Source organism: Neodiprion lecontei, chromosome 7 (genome assembly GCF_021901455.1).
Source record: "Neodiprion lecontei isolate iyNeoLeco1 chromosome 7, iyNeoLeco1.1, whole genome shotgun sequence".
Taxonomy (NCBI): domain Eukaryota; kingdom Metazoa; phylum Arthropoda; class Insecta; order Hymenoptera; family Diprionidae; genus Neodiprion; species Neodiprion lecontei.
In genome coordinates this window covers 911,039-924,891 of record NC_060266.1, presented here as the reverse complement: position 1 = coordinate 924,891, position 13,853 = coordinate 911,039, and the positions used below count along the sequence as shown (strand labels likewise).

Here is a 13,853-nt window from a genome sequence, read left to right as displayed (position 1 = left end):
AGCGAATAAACCATACTCGATAGGCAGAACGGCCATCTAACCTCTGAATTACCGTTGAGTGGTGACAGCGTCGAATCCTCCGGGTGTATACGACGTGTATGTATAAATTCGGATGCTCGCGAGAGCGGAGTAAGAATTGAACTCGCGAAGGCGAAACGTCAAGATGGCAGAACTCGGGTCGTTCACGTTCCCGACGTTGTTTACGGTTTTATTATTGTTATCAGCAGCGCTTGATGGGACTTGCAACCCAGTAAACATATCCCTGCGAAGTGTCCCCGAGTCCCTCATCCATACGGCGATTAATTCGTTGAACAGAAATTCGCCAACCCAGAACACGTATAGGGGCGGAAACCTGATTAGCGCGCAAAAATTGGTAATTATGCTGTGTATTTTATACTTGATGTCATTCGTCGTGAATGTCTCATCATCCCGTGACGTTTCGAAAGTAAACATTTCTATTTCCGAATACATTGCTGCAATTTTTATTGTTGGAATTCTCTCCTGACTCCGCGACAAAGCGCGCAATAATCGATCATCGCATAGTCATGCACTTAGCGGATATCTAACTTGGAATTTCTAACGTCGTTATTTACAAATACGGTAACGCTTGGCGCGTGCGAAATCCCTTTGTTAACCGTAGCGATGACAAATCGTTATGTATAGAATGTATAATTTCGTGATGTCGCTCGCGCGTTCACGTATGAATATGTGAAGTAATTTAATCGCCCTAAAGAGCGGACAATTATTTAACAATTTTAACTTTTCTTTTTTTCATAACAATTAATCGTCATAACAGCATCTCTTGCAAGAATTCACTTCAAACTGGGTTACAGACAGGATATTTTTGCCTCTATAATATTTACAAATAACAGAAACGTCAAGATAAAAAGATTACACCAATGTACCGGGTTATCAGTATCAGTGACCTGGCATGTTAACGTTATACGCCCCATATGCAGATTACCAAACATTCGTGGTCTGCGTTGTTTCCACAGATGTGCCAAGGGTCCATATATCACGATATGCATGCAAATGTTTGTCCAAATAAGTAAACAAAGCAAGAGTCAGCAGATAGCAAATTTTTTTCCACTTTAACAACCTCCGTCTCTTTCTTCGTAGTTGGAGCCAAGCTTCGTGATCTACAGACTGACCCTGAACCTGGAAACAATATGCTCAGAGGGTTCGACAAGCTGTCCCAGAGAGGCGTGCACTATAGACCTGAAAGACACATCGGGACAGGTAGAAGTTGACCCAAATACTATACAATGCTTGTACCTGTACCCTCAGTCCACTCAGGAGGATATCCAACAGTCGCAGCAACAGCAGAATAGTCCCAGCACAGACAGCGACTTCGACAAGAGCACCTTGGACCTCGACCACGAGGTTCAAGCGGCAGCTGAGCTGCAAAAACCGGATACCGAATCAGCTGAGCCATTCATTGCGGTCAAAGCGGAAAACTCGAATTACTGTGCAGGTTGCCCTTACGAACTGAACCCAAATTTGCCAGGGCTGAACGCCTTTGTCACGCAAGCTCTAGACGCCATGGACAGACTCCGACAGAACGAACACACGCACAAATTCATAAGGATGCTGAAAGTGACTCGGGCTGTTCCTCCGAGTTCTACAATCGTCGAGTATAAGCTTCTTGCTGAAATCGGAGAGTCAAACTGTCTGAACAACGCAGTTACGGAACGCTCACTATGCCCGCTGCGGAGTGACTCCCCTAGTAGACGGTGTCTGATCACGTTCCAGGAGCGGCCCTGGATACAGGGTGACAGGCAGATTATCGGAAATAATTGCACCGCTCGTTCAGATGAGGAGAATGAAGTAAACGCTGTTTCGGATACGATAATTTCGAATCCAGGAAACACGGAGGGCGTTCTGTCGGGAGAAAACATATTTGAAACTAAGGGACTGCAAGTTTTAAGGGACCCTAATGAACTCCACGAACTTCAGAAAAAAGATTCAGCACAAGTATTAAATCAGGAAAGACCGGCGGTAACCGAGGCTCCCATAGTGAGGGTGGAACTTGAGCGACCAGATAATGGACAAAAGGTACAAGGATTCATTGATAAGCAGAAAGAGTTTGAGGAGTTTTTGGAGGGCTTTGATATACCATTGAGAACAGAGACTGCGGTAGTGGACGATCATGAGGACGGGAGGCAACCGGTAACCGAGGAGATAATCAGACCGGAGAAAGTGGACAGATTGGGGATGAATTCTTCTTCGGACTTAGAATCAAACTTCAATGAAAGTGTAGAAGATGCACTACCTGATTTACGGCAAGAAAGAGCTAACATCAACCGGAATAAGCGAAATGTTGGAAGTGCCATTTCCATCAGCACCAACGACGAGAATGTTAAAAAATTCACAGCCATGGGATTTCAGAAATTTTTGGAAACATATCAGGGACAGAACGAGCCAATTTTACTGAATGTGACATCAGCAACTAGAAAGATTGTGCAAGGCTCTCTTTACAAGATGACGGTAAAAATTGGAGCCAGCGACTGCCCGAAAGGAACGAAAAACAATTGCCAACTGCAAGCTGGCAGCGAGCCCCAGACGTGTGAAATTAGTGCCTGGTCAAGGCCGTGGCTTTCCACGGATAAATTGAAGATAACTGTAACATGCCAGCCGAATACCAACCTGAGAAAGAAACGTTCCGCAGTGATGGGAGCAGTACAACCGATAAGCATCGATGACCCGGAGGTGAAAAACTACGCGAATCTGGGTGTTAGTAAATTTTCGGAAAACTTGGGGGGACAGAACGAGCACATGTTGATTGAAATCATTTCCGCGACCCGTCAGATTGTCCAAGGGAGTCAGTACATAATAAACGTGAGACTCGGAGAGAGTGACTGTCCCAAGGGAACAAAGAATAACTGCCAACTGAAAGCTGGCAGCCAACCACAAGAGTGCGAAGTGAAGGTCTGGTCGAGGCCGTGGCTGAAGTCAGGGGCGCTTGATGTGCAGGTGAACTGCAAGGCGAACGAACGAGCAAAGAGGAGCTTGAGAGGCAAGGACTATAGCAAGAAGATGCTGGAGCAGTCCACGTATCTGAGAAACGAGAGGCTGTTCAACGACTTTGTTGAAAAGTACAACAAAAGCTATGAAAGTTTGTCCGACAGGAAATATCGATTCAAAGTTTTCCAGCTAAATATGATGACTGTTCAAGAGCTGCAGCGCAACGAACAGGGAACTGCGATTTACGGCGCTTCAATGTTCGCTGATCTGACAACACAAGAGTTTAAACGGTATTTGGGACTGAAGCCGGAGCTTAGGGTGGAAAACGAGATCCCGATACCGATGGCTGAGATTCCTAACGTCATGCTTCCCGAGTCTTTCGACTGGCGCGACCACAACGTGGTAACGCCAGTAAAGAACCAGGGAAGCTGCGGTTCATGCTGGGCGTTTTCGGTCACCGGAAACATCGAAGGACAGTACGCCTTGCGCCACGGAAACCTGCTCTCGTTTTCCGAGCAGGAACTGGTCGACTGCGACACGCTTGATGAAGGCTGCGGAGGCGGTTTACCCGACAACGCGTACAGGGCGATAGAAAAAATCGGAGGACTTGAGCTGGAATCGGACTATCCCTATGACGGGGCTAACGAAGTTTGTCACTTCAATACTAGCGAGGTCAGAGCGAAGGTTGTTTCTGCGGTAAATATCACCAGTAACGAGACCCAAATGGCTCAGTGGCTGGTGAAAAATGGCCCCATTTCAATCGGCATTAATGCCAATGCAATGCAGTTCTACATGGGCGGTATTTCCCATCCCTACAAATTCCTTTGCAGCCCGACAAACCTTGATCATGGAGTACTGATCGTCGGTTACGGAATTCACAGTAAGTAAACTTACGGCGAATTTGACTCACAATCAGAGTGCGTATTGAGTGCAGTTTCATTAGTTTTCCAATCTTTGGCTGAAAACTACGGAACTTGCCCTTGATATACATTTTTTCTGTAAATCAAATTCTCTAATAAATTATTTATACAGACAGTTGTTTTTCATCGCTATATCAATTATTCTAAAGCTTAAATGATGAAAAATAGTCATTAAAACGTTACGCTGAAAAATGAATGAATCAACGTTTTATCGACTGTTCTTAATCTACATGACTTCCTGCCACATTGTTAAGCCTGTATTTTCTCCATGTCTGCATTATTCTAATGCTGAGTAGATAACAGTGAAACGATATGGAATATAATTGCAAACTCATACATTTGATCGTCCATCGTTAGGAACCGTAAGGCAGTTAAAAGAGAAACTGTATAAAATAACAACGGTACAAAAACCAGTAGCACTGTCACATACCATGCAATCTCGTCCCGTGCTAATAAATTTATAAATATCTTGACGGTTATTATCATTATTATTTTTATTTTTACAGCATATCCCATCTTCCATAAAACACTGCCTTATTGGACGATAAAGAACAGCTGGGGTCCTCAATGGGGCGAAAAAGGATATTACAGGGTGTACAGAGGCGACGGAACGTGCGGAGTCAATCAAATGGCATCTAGTGCAGTGGTCGCTTAAAGATTGCAACTTGGAATTGTTAATTAGCCTAATAACTTTGTTAAAAACTCCCAACGCGCTATAAATTTTTTTATTACTATATTAAAAAAATATTAAATTTCTTTGATTGAAAAAGAGAGAAAAAAAAGGTACACCTTGAATTTTTCAAACAAAGCTTGACGTTTTATACTTTGATATACGTTATTATAATAATTACGCCTATTGGAAGCTAGAAAAATCGGTGAAGTTTCGAATAACAAGTTCATTCGCATTTACAAAACTGGGTTCAAAACCTTATTGTTTAATAATAAAACAACGGGCGAATAGATTTGCTAAACTAGGCGTTGTAACAATAATGTTTTCCTTACTTTTTATTTTCGCGCCCTTTGTGTAGATCTTTACAGCTATTAATCTCTCGAGTTGGAAAAAAAAAACATAAAAAACAAAAAAAAAAATCTAACAATTATGTAAAAGTTTTCAAGATAATATTAATAAATAATATTAACGTGTTGCGAGCAAAATGACAGAAAAAAAAAGTAAAAAAGAAAAAACTCACAATTTTCCATGACATTAAAAAACTACTTTAATATTATACTATTGAAATGTACTTTCTATTCTTTTCTTTCTCTCCCTCTCTATTCTTTACGTTGTACTAAATCTCAAATAATTCGAACGTGTGTCGTAAACAATATGAACAATTTGCACGAAATGAAAAATTGATAATCCCATAAGTAGGAAATGTAAGAGAATTTGCAATTAGACGTGTTCATCTTGATAAGAAATTTTATATCGACCTAGATTTCAATCATTTGAAAAATAAACTGCTAAGGATTGATTATACGCACACTCACCCGATACTTGGGTGGGTGTTGTTTGTTTATTTCAGCTCTGCTTTTCTGTTTCAAGTGTCCAATAATAATTGTGATATTTTTTCAAGTAGCATACGTGTAATAATAATTATTATCAATAAAGCATTAATAATAATAACGATTAAACAATTGTTGACTTATTTTCGTTGTTCTCATTATCATTATCATTACTCTATTATCAACACCAAGCGAGTCAAATGTTTATGTTTGTTTCACGGTCTTTATCTGTTCACTATCCCTTCTCTCCATGACTTTTGCCAATCGGATTGCGAAATAGAGAAAGATAAATAACTGTGTGACAAATTAATATAAGAATGTGACCAGGGAACAAAATGAAACATTCTTTTCCTGCATTTTCATTTTCAGGACTATCGAATATTAGTAAGTGAATCAATTTGACGAAAAATGAATGTTGCGATTGTACGAACAAGGTTAATATCAAATATTATTTTCTTTTTAAGCTGGATTGAAAAAAAAAGTGGATATCTACGTTCATATATATATATATTTTTTTTTTCGTTTATTTTTCGCATCCTCCTCATTTTCATGTAATTCACACAACTAATAACCAACCATCGCCAAGTAAAACGATTCGTCACGAGTTCGATAAAAATTTATTAACATTTATTACTATTACGAATGTATATTAACGTAATTATTTAATTTATTTTGCATTTTATTCGATTATTTTCGTCAAACTTGAACGATAATTGTGAGTTTTTACTGTAATCTGTTGTTTTTTTTTTGGATTTGGTTTTTCAAATTATTGTTCAGACTCACTTATTTTAAGGTCATAAGAGTAATATTATAAAACACGTTTCTATGTCGAAGGAAAATCCCATTGTGATCTAATAGTAAACGAACGTGCATGTGAAACGTGAATTTTTGTATTTCGTTTCTTATTTGTTTTCTTTCTTTTGCCCTCTGCCTTGTCTTATCTCTTACCTTATACATAATAATATAACATGAGAACCTGTTTTCTTAGTTTTACTTATCGCGTTCGCGGTTCAACAGTAGTGAAGATTGCGTGTGATTGAATATGCGTGTGTAAGTGTCCGTGGGTCTAGGCTGGTTGGAAATAATATTAGTACACCGACAGATTAGTTCAAGGGGCGAACGACGCGCAGTTCGCATTATCGCCGTGTGAATAATTTAAACAAAATTCCTTTAGAAAAGGAAAGTTCTTTTCCCTCTGGCGACAAAAGGAATCAATGAGTAATTTATTTTTTCACATAATCAGATACGCATCGTTTCTTATCTTATCTTACCTCTTCTCGTCTCTATTTCAATCCCGAAAGTCTTAATGTCCACTGCATATGTACTACGAAAATTTTGGCTTGAGTGACGTGATTGATTTCGCTCACTTTTGAACAAAATAAAAATTAATTTTAACAGCAGGATAAAAAAAAAAAAGAAAAAGAAAAAATACTTATTTCAGAAGGCAAATGCCCCTTGAACGAGACTCGCAACGCGCGTTGATCACCACCAGCAGCAGCAGTAACAGCTAGACTATTGAAAAGAATGTACAACGATCACCTCTTTCGCGACTGTGCTTAGTAGTAATTGTACGATCCCCACTGATTGTAGGGGCCGTAAGCCTGAGGTCCGCCCTGACCGTACTGCCAGTTTTGATAATTCGCGTAATTCGGATCCGATGGTGGCGGGTACTGCTGATATCCTTGCTGGTAACTACCCTGCCCGCTGTACTGTCCACCCTGGAAAGGCTGCTGGGACTGATACGGGCCGCTCGGTCCGCTTCCGTACTGGTAAGAAGACTGCGAGCCGACCGAAGGCGGCGGTGGAATGCTGGATTGGTCGCCAGGCTTGACTTTCTTTGGCGGTGACGTCTCGCTGCGAAAGGAATATTGAGATTAATTTTACCTCAGTTTTACCGGCCTTTTACACATCATGGTGGTCACAAATTTTTGGGAAAAAAAATTCCATGACATTACTAGGTTTGCCAGGACCTAAACCCTAATTTTCCTTTGCATTTTCCCAATTTTAGTAAGTTACAAGACCTAAATTGTTTACCTTACTGACTCTATATTCAGTTCAAATTCAATCCGAATCGAAAAAATATATATAATGTACAAAAAAAAGTCAGTTTAAGCAAATTTGTTACCTCAAAATATCATTTCGAATTCCGATGACAGAAAACTAATACTTCCAGTTTTTTCAATGTCCAAATTAAAAATCCCTTAACAATTCCAGGTTTTCCATTACCCCTTTTAAATACCCTGACATTTTCAGGTTTTTCAGGTGTGTGCCCACCCCGATACATGTATATAATATTTTTCTGTTTATTAAAGTATTCGTTACCTCTTGCTGTCCTCGTTCTTCGCCTTCTTTCTTTCTTTGGCTTGTTTTATGCACTTCTGGAACTGCTCGTGCGCCTTAAGTACTTGGCGTATGTCCGGGCTGAAGTCTTCAAGGAACTCGACCTTTCTTTGTGCAAATAGCACTCGCTGCTCGAGGTCGGCATGCTCGCGCTCTATGAACATGTCCATGTACCCGACGACCTCCGAGGTGTCGACCGGGCTCCGCTGCAGGCCGAGGTCAATCAGTTGTAGATAAAGTCGCGGGTTGTCCTTGTCCTTGTCGGTCGCCTGACGGAGAATTGATTAGAAAAATTCGTCTCACGTTGTCGAATGAATGTTAAAATGCCTCAATTTATTCACATTTAATGTTAATGCGATGTCTGAGAGATTTAATTACCTTGAGGAGTACTTTTACGGCTTTATCAATATCGTTCTTGACCTTACACAAAAACCTCGCGTATTTGACAGCCACATTGTTGGCTATCGTGCGATTTTTGCTGTTGCTTATGTAATTCTCGTACAGGGCACAGGCCTTGTCCAAATCCCCTCTTCGGCGCTCGAGATTTACACGACGGTACGCGATCTGCAGCATATTAGGCAATGCCGCGTCAATTTTCTCCAGTATTTCGGATGCTTTTTCAAAGTTTCCCTGACCCTCCTCAAACGTCGCCCATTGTAAATGCAAGTTAGGTTTTTTCGGGTGGTGAACTATGCACGCGCGTGAATACACGTCTCTTATCTTCTCAGCGTTCTCGCTCTTTTGAGTCTCCAAATAACGTACAAACTGGAATAAAACAGAGGAGAAATAGAATAAAGTTATCCTCTGTCTTTTTGTCTCCAGTCTTTTCAAACGTGAAATGACAACAACTTACTCGCATCCAGAATTCATCATACAGAGCGCAGGCGATCAAACAGCGCTCGAAAAGTATGATGATTCTAGCCGGATCTTTTTGCTCGATCTCGAAGTCTAGATACTCCTTCCAGTTCTTCAGTTGACACCGCTCGAGGGGCTTAACGTGGAAATAAGGTCTCTTGATCTGTGAAAATATAAAGTACAAATGTGATTAGAATCTTGGTCAGATTATTCAACCCTATTTCGACCCATCAAAGAAAATGAAAATCGACATTACCCCTTCCTCGTACGACCATCTTGCAGCGACAGCGTTGACGTTGGCCTTGTGCATTTTTCGCCTGGTGCTAATGATTTTCTCTCTGATAGCCCGGGTCTCCTCGTCGGTGGGAGGGACCTCGTGTGGCGATGGTTCTTCTCCAGGCGGTGCATCGTCCGCTACCGAAGCTGTTGCGGTGGCAGCCTCGTCCGATTTGAGAAGAGCCTTAACCTCTGCACGTAGGGTAAGAAAGTCGTCGACGTTCAAGATTTTGTTGGGAAGATTCGACGAGACGAATTCCTGAAAGGCCTCAAAGTGCGACAGGTAGCACAACGTAGGCGTTGACAACAGGCGATCGTACAGAGCGGTCACTCGACTTAGACGCTTTGCCTCCAACTCCCATTTGATGTAACTCTCCCAGAGACGATCAGATCTGGTACAAAGCGGGACAAATGAAGAGTAATTAGACCATTTTCGACATGTGAAATATTGACAGATCGGACTTGAGTAGCAGAAGAGATACTCAGAATTTATCAGGATGTTTCAACCATGATAAAATGAACTAATCTCACCTGAATTCCAGTCCGCAGGCCTCTATGGCTCTCTCATATTGTTCCCGAAGTTTTTCTTCATCGTTTTCATAAACGGTTTTGCAATGATTGATGTAGTGCAGCCATAGATCGACACTGAGCGATATCGCTTTCAATCCTTGGTCAAAAACCTGTGAGATTATCAATGATGATGTTCAGAGAGGAAAATTGTTCGCGTGATTATGTCGATTTTTTTTTTTAAAATATATATATACGTTTCTTATCGGGCGCTCGGGTAATATATGTAAATCTATTAATATGTTTTTTGTCCTTGTCACGTGTGGTTATTTTTTCTTTGCGTCGTAACGTTTATATATGTATATAAAAACGAAAAGATCATGTTATATATAAGGTTAGATTTATACTTAGAAAAAAAATTATATTATATGTATTATATATATATATATATATATATATATGAGTATGTATATATATAATTAGATATGGATCGTTGCTCTCATAAGTAATATTTACTCACATACCGTAGGCGTACTGTAAATAAATTTGTGTTGTGGTAATAATTAAAAAACACAGAGATTGCAGAGCATTGTGCATTCACCTTAAAACTCAGGGAGACTCCGACACGAGGCGCGCGTTGTCATATCTTCTCTCTTATCGCTCTCTCTCGCTCTCTGAAGCCCCCTTTTTCTCTGGCATGTGAGCGCTCATCTCTTTAAGTCATTGTCATATGACTTTGTCTCAACACCGATATACCCGACCAATATAAACTTACTTACTTACTTTACAACGAGTAAGAGGAAGGTAATATAAAAAAAAGTGAAAAAAAAAAAAAAAACCAACAAACAAAACAACCATCTTATCCCTATTCGTAATTTTACAATACTTTGATTTTTTGTTTTTGTTGCGAGTTGTAATATTTTTTGTTTTGTCATATGTAAGATACGTACGTAACTCTATAACGTGTACAGAATTTTTCACCTTATAAAGTTCATGTAAACTACTGTAACAACAAGAACAGCAAAAACAGAAACAACAATAGGAGGAACAACACATTGTCAATGTAAATATCGACAAGATCGGCAACGATGATAATAATAATAATGATAATAATAAGAATAATAATAAGAACAACAACAATAAGCTGATAGAAAATCGATGTGCTACTAATTCGTCGTTATTATTTTCACTTATGTACGTTGTATGAATTTCACCATTAGTATTATAGTAATGATACTGATATTTCGTATACGATATTAATATGTAGTAGTAGTAGTAGTAGTAGTAGTAGTAGTAATAGTAGTAGTAGTAATACTTTAGCCTTACTAGCACAACAGTAGTGATAATAATTAATAAATAATGATCAGCTATTCGGTAAACGGAGAGAGTCGAATGGGTGCCGCAAGACGTGCTAGGCTGTTGGAAGGGAAAACCATATTTACGTGCGTGCGCACTGCCCAGGCGTCTTCCTAACTCGAGCTAGTTTCATATTAGAGGTTTTTTTTTCATTAAAAAAATTCATGAATATCATTGTATGTATCCTAGTAGCAGTAGAAGTGGTATAACAGCTATAGCAGTAACAATAATGATAGTAGTAACAGTAATAACGGTATCCGTAATAGTAGTATGCAATAATAATAGTTATAGTAATATCAATAATGATGATAACTAAGCCTAGGGAATATTTATATATGTATTGAAAAAGTGAACTCACCGTTTGACAATTCTCCGGGTTTCCTTTCTTCTTTTCGTAATCCGCGAACTTCCTCCAGTATCCGTAACAGTATGGATAACGCTCCAAGAATTTCGTATACGCCTCTCGCGCCGCTTCTGCGTCATTCTGCAGAATGAAAACAACCTTCGATCATTTACTTCGCACACAACATTTCAAGAGACATTTGGTTACCCACGGGTTTACCGACTAACGGACAAGTTGACGAACAATTAGGTATTGCACTTTGAAAATCATGCAAAACTTACCTCTTGGTCCACATATTGAAGAAGATAAGTCCAACCAGTGAAATCAGAGGGATCTTCGTTTACAGCTTTCCAATACTTGTCAAGCTCTGGGAGTGCTTTTTTTTTCGGAGACGCTGGCTTCGCCTCTGGCTTGTTTTCAGTCCCTTCAACTCCCGAGGTAATTGCGACTTTTTTGGCAGGTGTTTCGTCATTGTTTTCAGATGTCGGAGAACTTGGGTCGTACTCTCCTTCAGCGTTTAATTTACGTTTACCTAGAAATGATGAAGAAGAATAATTTCAAAAAGAACGTACCGATCAAGCTTAATCAAACTATATTGACTCCTCTTTTTCACAAACCTCTAAATTCTAATATAATTGAATAATATTTCTTAAACTAAAAAGTACATACCTGCACCTCCCTCAGGCTTTGTCTTCGCACTCTCTGCTGCAGCTTTGCTAAGTGCTTTAGCTCCGGCTTTCTTTTTCTTGTCACTATCCGGTGGGAGTTCATCCTCGGAAACAGATTCCGTCTCTCCAAGATCTGCAGGCGCTGCGGCAGGCAACTCTTCATCTGAAACTGCCTCTGTTTCGGGTTCCTAGGTCATGTACAGAAGATCAAACATTAATTTTTCAAACTTTTTTTTCTTTCACTGCAAAATAATGTTTGAATGTTACGTTTTGATTGTAACGTTTCAATGTTGTCAGAAAACTACAGGATTATAGGATTACGGGATGGGGTCTACCTGGAGGGCCGACTCTACAGGGAAAAACTCGTCTTCTGATATCGCTTCCATTTCATGTTCATCCTAACGGTGATAAAAAAAAAAATGACAGAAAATTTGAGAAGATTCGGAATACATAGAAGCATAGGAGCAAATGACAAAACTAAGATCATCAATTCTGTAACAGTAAACAAGCGCTAAAAACTGATACAGCAAATTCAATACCGTATTATTTTAGTCATACCTTAGCGGCAGCTTCAGTTGGAAGTTCATCTTCAGAAACGGCCTCTGTATCAGGTTCAGCTTTCTCCTCTTTTTCATCTGGATTTTCATCCGAGCTTTCTGGCCTCTTTGTGTCAGCTTCTATGCTGTCTGTAGTGAGCATGCTGTGATCAGCGGATGGGGTTTTCAAGGATTCGACATCCATTTGAAAGCCTGTCAGACTTTCATGCACAAACGAATTTTGTGTCCCATTTTCCAGTGGCTCCATCTCTATGATCTCCTCCGCCTCTTCTCCCTGATTAAGAACATGGTGGAAGTCATCCATCACCTCGTCATTTTCTTCTACGATGGTCTCCATCACTTCTTCGGACTCCACTTCCTCCTCAGCATCAAGCTCTGCAGGCTCCATGCTGTTCTCAGACATTTCCTGCAACAAGGTTTGGAGAATGAATCATACATTGAGTCAAATCTTGCCAAATGGTCAATTATCTGATCTGGGCAAGAGGGAAAAAAACAAAATAGGAAGAAGCGTTGAATTACCGTGTCTATAAGCTGAATTGTTTCCTTTACTTTCAACGTGGAAACAATGGAGCCTGAGGGTGTAACTTTGGTGACGAGGGGTGGCGGCGGAGCCTCAAGCTCAGGAACTTCCTCCTCGACATCTCTGTCTCGGTACACAATTCTGATTTCTGTATCTGGATTTTGATCCTGATGTAAGATATCCGTGTCTTGAACCAAAACTATATCCTGCGAGTCTTCAAGTTCGAGGTGAAAGGTCGTACCTTCTTCCTCGACAGTTTGCTCGCTGATGGAACTCTCCAGTGTCTGTTGGAGCAGACCATTCTCCGAGGCATCCTCAGTTTCTTCCAAATTCTCCTCCTCGCCAAGATAAACCTCCTCCTGCGATTCGACAGTGTGAGATACTCGAGAAATTTGGAAAATGCATAAATTCATGAAATACGTTACCTCAGGTTCCGGTTGCAGGTAATCCTCGCCCTCGCGGGCCTTCTTGTGGGAGCGAGTAGCTCTAGCGAGTAATTTTTTGACCGGTGATTTTTTGGTAACGATTAAATTGGTCACAGCACGACCGGACCTGGTTCGCCTGACTGTGAAAACGTGGATGGAGGCATTAGGGTAACGATACGTTACAAATTTATTTGGAGATGATATTGTATCGCTTGGATAATGGCGGTTTGCGATGCGCCGCGAACCGCGGTCTTCAATCTCATCGCACCGCGTACAACTGGGATACTTTTTGCCAATTTTTCACTCGATCATTCGTCAATATCTATACTAAATAACAATCAACCATTTTCACTGATATTTCTATCTCTTACCTGGCTCAGCAGCGATAATTTCACTCTCGTCGCCGCTTAACGACGCCATTTTCTTTCTTCTAATCTTTTTGCTTTCTGTTGTTGGTTGTGTATGTGCGTCCATGCCTGGGATTAAGTATGCTTCGAGTGATCGGACTGGCAGGAAATTTTCGGCGCTTCGAATATGAACTTCGTATTGCCAGTTCCTGTTCGCAGCTGTCGCTGCTACTTCTCGCGTGGCGCAAGCAGGCGACTTGTAAGTAATGAATGTC

The 13,853-nt window shown here is 40.5% G+C and overlaps 2 protein-coding genes across 2 annotated transcripts; one reads left to right on the top strand and one right to left on the bottom strand.

Moving 5' to 3' along the window:
- Positions 1-28: 28 nt before the first annotated feature.
- LOC107219472 lies at positions 29-5,513 on the top strand. The gene is made up of 3 exons (XM_015657698.2): positions 29-373; positions 1,120-3,844; positions 4,391-5,513. The coding sequence occupies exons 1-3, from the start codon at positions 164-166 to the stop codon at positions 4,537-4,539; spliced, it is 3,084 nt and encodes a 1,027-aa protein (XP_015513184.2). The 5' UTR covers positions 29-163; the 3' UTR covers positions 4,540-5,513.
- Positions 4,695-13,737, bottom strand: LOC107219479 (pre-mRNA-processing factor 39). Its single transcript, XM_015657714.2, has 13 exons — positions 13,603-13,737; positions 13,232-13,371; positions 12,806-13,165; positions 12,288-12,692; positions 11,731-11,917; positions 11,343-11,593; positions 11,077-11,202; positions 9,387-9,535; positions 8,836-9,247; positions 8,578-8,742; positions 8,103-8,489; positions 7,707-7,993; positions 4,695-7,238 (listed from the first exon to the last, which is right to left on the bottom strand). The coding sequence occupies exons 1-13, from the start codon at positions 13,703-13,705 to the stop codon at positions 6,941-6,943; spliced, it is 3,270 nt and encodes a 1,089-aa protein (XP_015513200.2). The 5' UTR covers positions 13,706-13,737; the 3' UTR covers positions 4,695-6,940.
- Positions 13,738-13,853: the final 116 nt, after the last annotated feature.

Excerpts from the sequence above, each read along its gene's own strand:
- LOC107219472 (XM_015657698.2), top strand. The coding sequence starts at position 164 with ATGGCAGAACTCGGGTCGTTCACGTTCCCGACGTTGTTTACGGTTTTA. Across the intron at positions 374-1,119 it reads TGATTAGCGCGCAAAAATTG|TTGGAGCCAAGCTTCGTGAT; the intron begins GTAATTATGCTG and ends CTTTCTTCGTAG. Across the intron at positions 3,845-4,390 it reads CGTCGGTTACGGAATTCACA|CATATCCCATCTTCCATAAA; the intron begins GTAAGTAAACTT and ends TTATTTTTACAG.
- LOC107219479 (XM_015657714.2), bottom strand. The coding sequence starts at position 13,705 with ATGGACGCACATACACAACCAACAACAGAAAGCAAAAAGATTAGAAGA. Across the intron at positions 13,166-13,231 it reads ACCTGCAACCGGAACCTGAG|GAGGAGGTTTATCTTGGCGA; the intron begins GTAACGTATTTC and ends GTCGAATCGCAG. Across the intron at positions 11,203-11,342 it reads TTCAATATGTGGACCAAGAG|AATGACGCAGAAGCGGCGCG; the intron begins GTAAGTTTTGCA and ends TTCATTCTGCAG.